Source organism: Neofelis nebulosa, chromosome 8, assembly GCF_028018385.1.
Source record: "Neofelis nebulosa isolate mNeoNeb1 chromosome 8, mNeoNeb1.pri, whole genome shotgun sequence".
Classification (NCBI taxonomy): domain Eukaryota; kingdom Metazoa; phylum Chordata; class Mammalia; order Carnivora; family Felidae; genus Neofelis; species Neofelis nebulosa.
In genome coordinates this window covers 12,055,484-12,068,497 of record NC_080789.1, presented here as the reverse complement: position 1 = coordinate 12,068,497, position 13,014 = coordinate 12,055,484, and the positions used below count along the sequence as shown (strand labels likewise).

General features: G+C 47.3%; 1 protein-coding gene and 1 pseudogene across 22 annotated transcripts in view; one reads left to right on the top strand and one right to left on the bottom strand.

The window, feature by feature from the left end:
- The window catches only part of RBFOX2 (RNA binding fox-1 homolog 2), a 287,236-nt gene that overhangs the window by 170,616 nt on the left and 103,606 nt on the right, over positions 1-13,014 (bottom strand). Inside the window, exon 1 of one of the 22 annotated variants that reach the window (XM_058741439.1) lies at positions 20-49. The exons of the other annotated variants lie outside the window; for them this stretch is intronic. Within the exon in view, the coding sequence (XP_058597422.1) occupies positions 20-34 (15 nt within the window). The 5' untranslated portion in view covers positions 35-49. Of the gene's footprint in view, positions 1-19; positions 50-13,014 lie in introns of those variants that run through there. 22 annotated transcript variants of the gene reach the window in all.
- Positions 6,778-11,561, top strand: LOC131483697 (large ribosomal subunit protein uL22-like; annotated as a pseudogene).

The window sequence follows — 13,014 nt, the reverse complement described above, 5'->3', positions numbered from 1 at the left end:
GATCGTCTTAGTCACTCACCTTCTCTAGAGACATGGCTGTGAACCGGAAGATAGCAGTGTTTGGTCTTCTACAGGGCAGGGCTAAAAGCCACTAAGGAGTTAAAGCTTCCAGAGCATGAGAATAAAAATGCTGGAAGGAATTCCTAGGCTTTTTTAGCCAGCCCAGTGGAACGGAAGAAAGCCTGGGCATTGGAGCCAGATGGGCCTTCCTAACTTTGACCTTGGGCAAGTCGGACAGCCTCCCTAACCTCCTCTCTTCTCCTCTCTAAAATCGGATGAATGGCGTGTGCCCTGCAGAAGGCAAACTGTAGAAAGCAAACTGCTTCACAAGAAGCACGCAATACAGGTTGTTTGTCCTCAAACCTCAGGCTAGCCATATGCAAAACGCGGGCGGCTGGCATATGTCACAAATGTCCGTCCTCTCCCTTTCCTTTCCGTCTAACTTAGCAGAAAGGGACTCAAGTCCAAGTAGGGAAAGGAACTTTCCCAAGGTTACACGGCTGGTTACTGGCAGAACTAAGGCTTAAAATCAGCTTTTGCAAGCTGGATGCATCGCACCTTGCCTCGTTAGGAACATTCCCTTGGGGACACAGCAAGCTTGGCTTAACGTTAAATGGGCTCAGAGGGTCGACGTGAACTAGAGAACAAGCTAACTGCAAGGTCAGCAGCTCCCTATGGTTTAGACACCCAAGAGTTAAGCCCTCGGCCAGGGCCAAGGCTCCAGAGAGCCTGGGCTGGGCAGACTCCTATGGGAGGAGGCCAGAGAGGCACTGAAATCCACTCCTTGCTGTGATTGGTCGGCTCCCAAAGGGGTGGGGAAGAGGAAAGGGGGAGGATTGTCACCCGATCCCCACAGGGAAAGGAGAGCAGGAGCATCTGCTCAGGTTTTCGACTAAATCTGTAAAATATTTCTGAACACTTGACCACCAAACTCAGAAGACTGTAACCTCTGACCTTCATGAACAAGAGAGCGCTTGTTCTTTAATGACCAGATTCCTAGTAATACAATCTAGAGGAGGGAGCAAATGCAAAGAGGCAGTTTAATATCGCTCTGGCCCCAAATTAGGAAGGAAGGCTTCTGCTCTAGGTGCTTGAAATCAACACCGCCACCATCCTGCCTGCCCCCTTGCCCTTATGGCGACAGGAACCAGCCTGTTGGCCTCTCTGCTACCATTTTGCTCAAAGTCTGCCATTCCGAAAACATGACAAGACTACACAACCTCATCCCTTCCCCTGAATTCCTCTCCATCCTCTTTAAGAGGAGGCCCTTCCTTTTTAAAAAGGGTATCTTATTGTGAGACGCAACCACTCCGTAATTATGTCAGCACACATGCGCAGGGCAGAGAGAAGGGAGGGTTGGGGGAAAGAGAAACCCAATACCTTGCCAAAGCCATTGGGAAGTCTGCCCAAGTTATTAATCCAGGACGGGGCCACTTAACTGAATTGGTTGAGGCAATGCCCTTCAATCCTGGCTACGTCCTTTCCCCCAGGGGAGAGCACAGGAAGGGCCTATCTCCTCAAAATCTTATGACCCTGACAAGTCTTGATTCCTCAGAACTTCTCTCCCATTTCAAGGGAATACACAAAATACTTCAGCTCTGAGCAGAGAATCAGAGAGCCAACCCCTACCCCCAATATGCTATGGGGACTCCACAGGACTGGTCACTGAAGAGCCAATGAAACCGCATTCCCTGTGTCGTTACCTACAGCCACAACTCAACAACTCAATTTTAAGTCCCAGTAACTGACGTGGGGGACGGGGACGTGCACCAAAGTAAAATCAAAGAGAAAGCCTCCTACTGAAGGATGGAAACGGGAGGCCCTTGAAGTCAGTCCAGGGACAAACGTGAGCCTGCCTCATTGAGGCCCCAGGAACCAGGCCAAGGCCCATCCAAAATAACCCGAATGGCTGGGCAGACCCATCCCTCAGGAACTGTGTAGACTAGTAATGACCTGACCCAAAGGGTGAAGATTCCTCAACCTGGAGCCAAAGCAAATCAGCTTCAGGAAGCTGCAGAGGCTCCTTATGTCTCCCCTTTGTTTCTGCTCTACAATCCCAAAGCCAAACTTAATCCAAACTATGCTACGAATGCCCTTTGCTAGCACAGAGGTCTCATTTATAAATCCCAGGGAACAGAAGTGACTCAGCCCTCTTTTACAGGAATGTTCAGCAAATTAACTACTCAAGGAGGTTCTGCGTGGCTATTAAAAACACAGGCTTCAGTGTCAGGCAGGCCTGGTTTAAATACCTGTTCCACTACTTTCCAGCTCTGTGGAACTCTCCTAAATCTCTCCAAAGCTCGGTTTCTTTATCTGTCAAATATGGCTTCCACGCCTACCTCAAAGGGAAGGCTGCTGAGAATGATGGGGAACTGAGGGGTGTGTGTGTGTGTGTGTGTGTGTGTGTGTGTGTGTGTGCATGTACTTAGCACAGAAAGCATTCAATAAACAGTAGCTGTCACTATGAATTATTCTCGAGGACTATAACACAACTTGTCTGAAGAAAAAACACCGCCAGCTGACAAGTGTATTAGCATCCCTGCACCTTACCCCTCAGATCGGAGACTGGCAAACAGCAGGAAAAAGCCAAGGATTACTTCATGACCACCTACTGAGCAACGTGCTGGGTGCCAGGGGAAGAGAGTGAGTGAAGGCCACAACCTGTCCCCGTGAAGGAGTTCACGCTGTGGGGAGGACAGGACCAGGACGGAAAGGACGTGATGAGGAGAAAGGGAAGGACCGCCCAGCTTGTGTTCCGCCGTGAAAGGGTTGCTTTTGAGTCTGATCCCAGCAGTGAGGGTCACGTCGAAGAAATCTATCGGGACCATGGAGGCTGGCGGGGCGCTGGAAAACGGGGTGCATTCTGGAGCTCTGTGCGCCAAGAGTGAGGGGACGGGGAGTGGGGCCACACGCTGGGGGAGAAGTATCGTGGTCTTTTCGCTTCACACTACACCAGGAACGAATTGCATCGAGCGTGGAGCAGCCATGAGCACACATTTTCAGACGGGCACCGCAAGATCACTGCTTGCAGCGCTGATGCAGCGGCACGTGCATTTTTTAGCAAAGAGGCACGGGGCGCTCGAAGGATGACACTCATTCAATCGAAAACATGAATTCTCACTGAAAACCAAGCACTGGGGAAGGCCAGAAGGGGCTGGGTTCCATCAGCCAGTGGCACTAAACCCAGAAACCAGTGCTCTGGCTCCCTCCTCGCTTACAAATTTTCATCCTCAAGAGCCCAGTCTGTCAAACCGGCACACGCACACCTCAAAGCCCGCGTTGCTGACGGACTGGAGCAGGGCTAGGCCACTCCTTAGTCACGACAGCACACGTCCATCAGGAGACAGATCACACTTGGGGAAAAGCACTGAACTGGCAACGAAGGCTCCAGCCCAGAGACCCAGCTCTGCCACTAGCAAGAGCTCTAAGAACATACGACTACAGCTTTGGGTAGCCCTCTGACCTAGACTCGGTTTTCCCATCCACAGAACCCGGGCGACGGGACGACATCCAGCCCTCACATTCAAGTGGGCCCCGAGGGCCAAGCAGATGCCCCCACCCCGCATTCCTGTCTCGGCATTGTGGCAGACGTGCCACCGAAGAGCCGGGACACTGTGACACGCGATTACAATTCATTCTCTCAACTAGACTGAAAGTTCAGGCCCAGCAAAAAGTCAGCCACAACCGTTCTGGAACACAAACTAGAAGGTGTGGGGACTTGCAGTCCTGGTCCAGATTGTTCATTTTATGAAGGTCAGGACTCTCTGTTCCTTGGACATTAAACCAGGAAAGACAGCAAAAGAAAGCAACGGGGCAACAGTCAAGTCACCTGGCACCTGGAAGGGCACATCGTTTGCTTGCAAGAGGAGCCCTCCAAACGGGACACTCAGAAGGGCAAATAGGAAGGGGCAGCTGCTAGTATTTCTGGCCAACAGATCAGGGCCTGAAAGATGGGTGTTCTCTCCAATGAACAACTCGTATGGTCAGAAATAATCTTGTTGCCAGCACGCAACAAACCGGCAGCTCTTTAGAGAGGGCTCTCTGGGGACCCAGGGCTGCGGCAACCAAGGGAAATGTACCCAGATCAGATCAGCGACGGCCGCTCCGGTTCCACGGGAGGTATTGTGGGGAACAGCGGCACCGGCCAACACACAAGATTTACACAATGAGCTCCCTGAATGCCGCACGTGTCCAGGTCAGACGAGCCACTGCTCTGCCACGAACAACCCGGGAGGCAGATGCCACGCATCCTATCTCCCCACGCCTTTCGCTGCCGCTCCTCAAGAGAGCCTGGGAGGGTGGTTTTTCACGGCAGTTGCCCATTCTCTCCATTTTAAATCCGGAGGAAGAAGTCTTATTTTTTGTCCCCTCCTCTTTACCTTTCCCTTCCCAACATAAACACACGAAGAAGATGTGGTCTGTCCACACAATGGAATATTACTTAACAACAGAAAAGAACGAGGTACTGATCCATGCCACATCGTGCAGGAACCCTGGAAACATGCCAAGGGAAAGAAGCTAGACACAATCGGATCACGTTATATGGGATCCATTTTATATGGAACATCCAGAAAAGGCACATCTGCAGAGACAGACAGTAGAGACGAGTGGTTGCCTAGGGGTGGGGGGGGTGGGGGGGGGGGGTGCGCGGTAAGGGGGTTTAGAGGGATTGGGACGTGATGGCTTAGGGGTACACAGTTTCTTTTCGGAGTGACGACAGTGCTCTAAGATTGACCTCGGTGATGGCTGCACAACTCTGTGAACGTAACTAAGATGCCACCGAACTGCACACTTGAAATGGATGAATTGCACAGCATCAAATTATATGCAATAAAGCTGTTCTCAAACGCCTCAAAAGAATCACCACCTCCTTTAGGAAGGGAACCGTAAGGAGGGGGGTTTAACTCTCTGGCCGCCCCTTGTTTCCAAACGCCAGCCCTGGAGCCTTCCTATCAACTGCTCCTTTTGCACAGGCTGACGCCTTTCCCAAGATAACTGGGCTCGATGGCAGCTCTGCTTGGGCCCTTAAAGGCCACCCCCGCTCTGTCTGGACTTTAGCGTCCTGCCTTCCACATCTAGCTTCCCTGTCCCTGAAAAGGTAGTAAACCTCCCCCACCCCTCCCAGCACACACCGCACACCGCACCCCCCCCACACCCCCCCACCCCCGCAGGGGCAGCCGTGGCTCATGAATGACCTGTAACACCACGAAAAGGAATGAAGATAAATGATAACGGGGAAGCACAGGTTTGGGAACTGCAACAAATCTGGGCTCCGATCAAAGTGCGTGACCACGTGACTCTGCCTCACTCTCAGTTTCCACTTCTGCAAAATGGAGAAACACTACCTAATGCGTTTAATGCACACGGTGGTGATAAAAGTTAAATGGGAAAATCTATGTAAATGATTCATATGATGCCTGGCTCACAGAAGGCACTCAATAAATAATAACTGTTATTTATAGAAGTCTTATGCCCAGTTTTTTCATGCTGTCCTCCAGCAGGTCAGCCTCTCTATCAAAAAGGCGGCAAAAAAGGCAGGCCTTTGGTGCCATCAAATTGTTTGTCATCTTTCTCACTTTGCTAACCCATCTCATGCACAGATCCGTAGTCCATTCCTAATCCTTCTGAATTTTTTACTTCAATTTTTTCCCCCCTTTTTTTGGACTCACTTTAACTTCAAACCTCAGGCTCAGTATTGCCCTTTCAGCTCTATGCTCTCTCCTCAGCCATAATTTGTATTTACTGCCTTCCTTGTAATATGGTAAGCCACTCGCAGCACAGCACCCGGTATCCCGCTCCTCCTAAAAGCCTAACTACCACAGCATCAAAACAACTTCAGATGAACCTCAGAAAAAATTAGGATGGAAACTTAAAATGGAACCCTAGGCAGCCATGAAAAATGTTGCTATAAAAATAGCTAATGGCAGGGTGCCTGGGTGGCTCAGTCAGTTAAGCATCCAATGCTTGATTTCGCCTCAGGTCACGATCTCACGGTTCATGAGTTCGAGCCCCGTGTCAGGCTCCATGTTGATCGTACAGAACCTGCTTAGGATTCTCTCTCTCTCTCTCTCTCTCTCTCTCTCTCTGCCCCCTACCCCCCAAAATAAATAAATAAACTTAAAAAATAGCTACTGGCATGAAAAGATATTTACAATAGAGTGGGAAGGAGCTGGAAGCATCCTACAAAGTCTGTACGGCATGATGACATTACATGTGTGTAGATGCGAATACTGCTGCACAGAAACCAGAGTAGACCAACAAACAATGAAAAGATAAAGTTACATATATTAAGACGATTTTTATGTTATTCTTTTGGCCTACTGGATCTTCTCAATTTTCCTTGACGAACGTGTATTACTTTTTTTTTTTTAATTTTTTTTTTTTTAACATTTATTTATTTTTGAGACAGAGAGAGACAGAGCATGAACAGGGGAGGGTCAGAGAGAGAGGGAGACACAGAATCTGAAACAGGCTCCAGGCTCTGAGCGGTCAGCACAGAGCCCGACGCGGGGCTCGAACCCACAGACCGCGAGATCGTGACCTGAGCCGAAGGCGGACGTCAAACCGACTGAGCCACCCAGGCGCCCCTGTATATTACTTTTAAGAAAAACATTTTAGGATTTTTTTTTTTTTTAATGAATTTAAACAATACAGTGTCTCTTCACTATTTTCTTTGCAGACACGTTAGCATGGCTCTGGTCAGACCAGGACTCACATCCCTAATCTACCACTTATTATATATACAAAACCTTTAGCCTTGGTGTTCTCATGTGGAAAATGACGATGATGAAGAACACTCTAGCAGTCTTCAGGGAGTCTCAGGCCGTGGTTCTCAGCTTAAGCGTGCATCAGAGACACCTGGAGAGCCTGTTGAACCAGAAGGCTGGGTCCCCTCCCCAGACTTTCCACTTTGGTAGGTCTGAGGGAGGGGGCAGACCACGAATCTGAGGAAGTTCCCAGGTGATGCTGATGCTGCTGGTCTGGAAAACCACAGGACAAAGTCTCCTTTCAATATGCCACACAGATCCTGAGTGCTCCTTCAGGACTATCTGTTCCCCAGAGACTGAATTACATTAGAACCTGAGACTGCACATCCACCCAAAAGCCCACACTTCTACAACTTGAGTGAATTCACTCCGAGACATGGAAGGAACTGGTTTTCCACTTAAGGCGAAAACAAATAACAATTATTATGACTGCATGTAAAATACGTGACTTTAGCAGGGGACAAACATCTGAGACTGTGGGCACAGATAAAACACGCTGCGAGAAACAGACGCACAGTGAGTCCACTGCACGCTGCCCCGTGCCTGCCTGGGGAGCAGAGCAGAGCCCAGCCTGGGTCACAAAGCACTTGCTTTGCTCTGGGTGCCCTCTGTTGACAAAAACAGACATAGCCACTTGCTCTGCTGCTCTGTCCCTTTTTTCCTCCCACCCCAGGAGAGCCAAGAGTCCTTCAGGTGTGACTCAGGTTCGGAGGGGAAAAGGTTTCCAGTTATGAATTTTTTCCTAAGCCCCTACATAGTCAGGATATTCTTCTTCCCACGTCCCCAGTCCCCCTCACTTTGCATTTGCAGCTTATCTCCAAACAGGTTAACTAGCTCAGGACGGCAGAACAGGAAGTGATGGTAACGTAGGTGGAATTTAAATCACGGTTGCCTTTCACTTCAGAAATGGCTAGCATTAGCACAGCGGGAATAAACTGCTTTGGTAAATACTCCCTGATACAATGTGAAACCCTGCACAATGTGTAATAATTTTAAAAGTATATATACTGAGTGTTGAAGTTTCCACACATGAAAACTGTCTAGTAGCACCTTCCAGACAACTAAAAGTAGAATGAGGGGCGCCTGGGTGGCTCAGTCAGTTAAGCGTCCAACTTCGGCTCAGGTCATGATCTCGCGGTTCGTGGGTTCGAGCCCCACTTCGGGCTCTGTGCTGACAGCTCAGAGCCTGGAACCTGCTTCGGATTCTGCGTCTCCCTCTCTCTCTCCCGCTCGCCCCCTCACGTTCTGTCTCTCTCAAAAATAAATAAACATTAAAAAAAAAAAAAAAAAAAAAGGTAGAATCAGAGCATGTCAGAGTAGGCCAAGAGCTCAGATATCATGGTCTCCAATTTCCTCATTTATACGGGGAAACCGAAGGCCCAAAGAAGTAAAGTGACATATCCAAAGTCAAAGTTAGTGAAAAGCCAGTTTCCTGATTTCCTCATGACTCATGGTCTTCCCACTATACTGTGGTCTTTATTCAGAAACTTTTTCACGCAGGCATTACCAACAGGACGACAGCTGCTTAATTTTAGCCACGTGGTAGAGGATAAAGAAAGCAGTGAGCATGGAACAATTCCTGACAGGAGTGGGAGAGGAAAAAAAATCCTACCTTTTTCGACTGCAAAATTAAGCCTTTTCTGGTATCAATACTTCCTTACTAGCAATCAGTTTTAAATGAAAGTATTCCCACTGGGTCAAAAACTGCACTTACTATCAACAAGCAGTTGTCTAAATAAGGAGTCGGCAAGCTATGGTCCATGGGCCAAATCCAGCCTGTCACTCGTTTTTGTATAACCCGCATACAGACCATGACTTACGCGGTCTTTACATTTTTTAAATGGCGGGGGACAAACAAATCAGAAGCAGCGTATTTCAGGACGTGGAAATTACATGAAATTCAGAGCCCACAAATAAAGTTTTATTAGAACACGGCCCCATTTGTTCATTTACATGCTATCTAGGCTGCACACAAGCTACAGCAACAGAGCTGAATGGCTGTAACAGAGGCCCCAACACCCACAACATTTGCTCTTGGATCCTTCGCAAAAACTGTGTGTCCACCCTTGTTCTAAAGTACTGACGAGGGGCGCCTGGGTGGCGCAGTCGGTGAAGCGTCCGACTTCAGCCAGGTCACGATCTCGCGGTCCGTGAGTTCGAGCCCCGCGTCGGGCTCCGGGCCGATGGCTCGGAGCCTGGAGCCTGTTTCCGATTCTGTGTCTCCCTCTCTCTCTGCCCCTCCCCCGTTCATGCTCTGTCTCTCTCTGTCCCAAAAATAAATAAAATTTAAAAAGTAAATAAATAAATAAAGTACTGACGGATGTCGTCACTGGGTCGAGGACGAAGCCCTGCGCCGTCAGCTGCTGGGGGCCCGGCCTCAGGGGCGAGCTCCCCACCCCCTCTGGCAGGCGCCCCACACAGGGTGAGGGCTGATACTCCCTGACACCCAGAGCTCTCCTCCAGAGACGCCGAGGGGGCCCCGTGCCAGGCTCCAGCATGGTTTCTGGTTAATATCCGTCAGCAATCCTACCCATGTTACAAATGAAACAGCAGGCACAAACTAAAACTGTGAGCCCAGATCTGCCGGACACTAAGGTTCTTTGATTATTCCCCAGGGGTTTTCAAACCGGGTTCCAGCCAGCGGAGGGGCCTCGGGGCCAGAGGAAGCCCAGAGGGCGGGGCTCCACGTCCTCCAAATCTTTTCTAGGAGGACCACGCCACTTCCATTTTTCCTATATTGTGTCCACGTACTTCAGATGAAAAAGACTTTGCGGCTACAAAGTTTAGTCTGAAGGTCAGCGCCCCTCTTCCAAACAAAAGCTATGCTCTTCTCTCTCTGCCACTTATTACCACCTTTGGCAAATCTCTCACGACACCGGGCACCTTAATTCCCTCATCTGCCAATGGAGATTAAGATCCGGCCTCCTCCCCCCCCCCCCCCCCGTCCCCACACGTCCAAGATCAAATGAAAATGGACAGGAGAGTGATCTGTAAAGGATACAGGACTATAGATATATAATACAAATTATCACCCCCTCAGTATAGGGCTGGGGAGGGGAACCAGTAGGGAAATAATACCATTTCTACTGACTAAAGAAAAATCAAACATGCAAGTAAAATGTGAAAAACAACAACAAAAACCCCCAAACATTCAATGAAAAGTAAATAAGGAAAAGACATGTTCCCAGTGGAAATAACAAACTTTTCAATCTAACACATTTAGATTTAAAACCCAACTTTACTCATTATCAGCTACAAAGCCTTGGACAATGACTGAAATCTCTTTGAGCCTTGGCTTCCTCACCTGCAAATGGGAGGAATAAAATAAAACTTGCTAAATGCTTCATACAGGCCTTGACACATAGTCAAAGTTCGATTCATGCTAGCTCTCTCTTCCTGGGAACCCTCACTTGTTATTCTAAAATTAAGACACACCTGCTAGAATTAATGCATGGGCTCCCCATACCAGGAAGGAAATAACAGAATTCAGGAACTCAAAGCATCTTTAGCTTAGATGATTCTATGATCCACCTGATACCACAAAGCTTCGAGAGGACAGGCTGAAAGTACTCTAAGGAACAATGAAAAATCCTAAGAATAAAAGATACACAAAGTTCTACTAATTCAATAAGGATGTTTATTGAGTGGTTTAAGGGCTCTGTATGGCTCCACAAAACGGCAGATTTACATTTAAGATCCACTTGACCAAAACCATTAAACTTGTAAGAGGCACTCTCCTGCTCAGGAGAGGTAGATCAGATATCTACCTTCTTGAGTATTAATTTTTTATATAGCTCTGGCAAGGCAAAGGTAAAAAGCCTAATGAAAGCCCGAACAAAGTTTTTTTTTTAATCTTCCACAGGAAAAAGTCCCAACAGAGTAGTCTCTACAGTTCAAGAAGGCAAAAGTTTACTGTTTAATTTATCCCTTTACCAAATTCCTACTGAGTACTTACTTTGAGCAAAGTATTTGAGAATATCAAGAAGTAAGACAGGGGTGCCTGGGTGACTCGGTTAAGCGGGCAGCTCTTGATCTCAGCTCAGGTCATGATCTCAACAGTTCATGGGATCAAATCCCACACCAGGCTCTGCACTGACAGCACAGAGCCTGTTTGGGATTCTCTTTCTCTCTCTCTCTCTCTGCCCCTCCCCTGCTCACTTGCTTGCTTGCTCTCTCGCTCTCTCTCAAAATAAATAAATAAACAATTAAAAAAAAAAAAAAGTGCTCTTCCCATAAGTGGCCTGAGGTGATCTCTGAAAATAATTTGCTATTCACTTGACCCGGAAAACTCGACAAAATCATGCAAATTAAGAGGTGCAAATCTCCGTGTTCACTTTAAGAACACACATGAAGCGACCCAGGCCATCAAGGGTGTGCATATCCGAAAAGCCACCAAATATCTGAAAGACGTCACTTTGCAGAAGCAATACGTGCCATTCTGTCGCTACAATGGTGGAGTTGGTAGGTGTGCCCAAGGCCAAACAGTGGGGCTGGACACAAGGTCGGTGGCCCAAAAAGACTGCTGAATTGCTATTGCACCTGCTTAAAAATGCAGAGAGTAATGCTGAACGTAAGGGTTTAGATGCAGAGGCTCTGGTCATTGAGCACATCCAGGTGAACAAAGTCCCCAAGATGAGGCAGAGAACTTGCAGGGCTCATGGCTGGATTAATCCGCCATACGTGAGCTCTCCCTGCCACACTGAGATGATCCTTACAGAAAAGGAGCAGAGTGGTCCTAAACCAGAAGAGGAAGTTGCACAGAAGAAAAAGATATCCCAGAAGAAACAGAAGGGGGAAAAAGGAGTAAATTCTGCATAAAATAAATGCAAATAAAAGTAAGTAAATAAATAAACGAATAATTTTTTAAAAAAGAAGTATGACAGGATCCTTATTCTCACAGAACATTATGGGTCATCATAAAATAATAGGCAGTGATAAAATGCTATTACAAAGTGGAAATAACATGGCTTGGGAGCTCAGAGGACATTAAAAATCTGTTCCCAAATAAATGCATCATGCAAGACTTAAAGGACGAGACAGCCTTTGGAGCGGGACTTAAATAGTGGTAAAGGGGTGCATCTGGGTGGCTCAGTAGGTTTAGCGTCCAACTCTTGATTTCGGTTCAGGTCATGATCCTAGAGTTGTGGGATCAAGCCCTGAATTGGGTTCTGCACTGAGCATGGAGCCTGCTTAAGATTCTCTTTCCCTCCCTCTCCCTTTCTCTCTCTCTCTCTCTCTGTCTCTCTCTCTTAATCTCTCTCTCAGGGCACCTGGGTGGCTCAGTCAGTTAAGCATCCACCTACTGACTTTGGCTCAGGTCATGATCTCACCTTCGTGAGTTCAAGCCCCCCACTGGACTCTGTGCTGATGGCACAGAGCCTGCTTGGGATTCTGTCTCCCTCTCTCTCTGCCCCTCTCCCCTTGCTCTCTATCTCTCTCTCAAAATAAATAAAAATAAACTTAGAAAAAAAAAAAAGATTCTCTTTCTCCCTCTGCCCATCTCTCCAACTCACACATGTGTGCACTCGCTCTCTTATAAAAATAATTTTTTTAACTTAAAAAATTAAAAAATAAATGGTGGCAAAGGGTGGTATTTCAACACATTAAATGCCATAAGTAAAGAAATTGGAATTAAAACCCACATCTGATTTCAAAGCTACACTACTCCATCCCATAGTGTGGCTAAAACACAGAATACCTTACCCAACATAGAAAGAAAAAGACTGGGGCCCAATCACGGTATTCACTTAACAGTATCCCCTGAAGAGTTCTCAACAGATAAAAGCTAAACAGAATAATGCTACCCAGTGAGATGAGAGCTGTGCCTTTGTTTAAGTGTATGATTACCCAGAATTTACTGAAATTTTCTGGTGGCACAAAATTTTCTAACACAAAGATCTTAGTTCCCCCGCCTTTCTAAATCAACCCTAAATCAGCTCAGCATAATGGCATAAGCTGATGCTATCAAGAAAATAGAAATATTTAATCTATAACTGAAATACATAACCATACTGGCCACCAACTATGGGGGCTTTTGCTTTATCTTATATGTAACTAGTTGGTTTCATTCTAAACCATCTGCCACGGGTTATCTGTTGAAGAACGAAGGGTTGAGGGGCTCTACCATGTTTCTTCTTTTTTTTTTTTTTAGTTTTTTCAAATGTTTTATTTATTTCTGAGACAGAGACAGAGCATGAGCAGGGGAGGGGCGGAGAGAAAGGGAGACACAGCATCCAAAGCAGGCTCC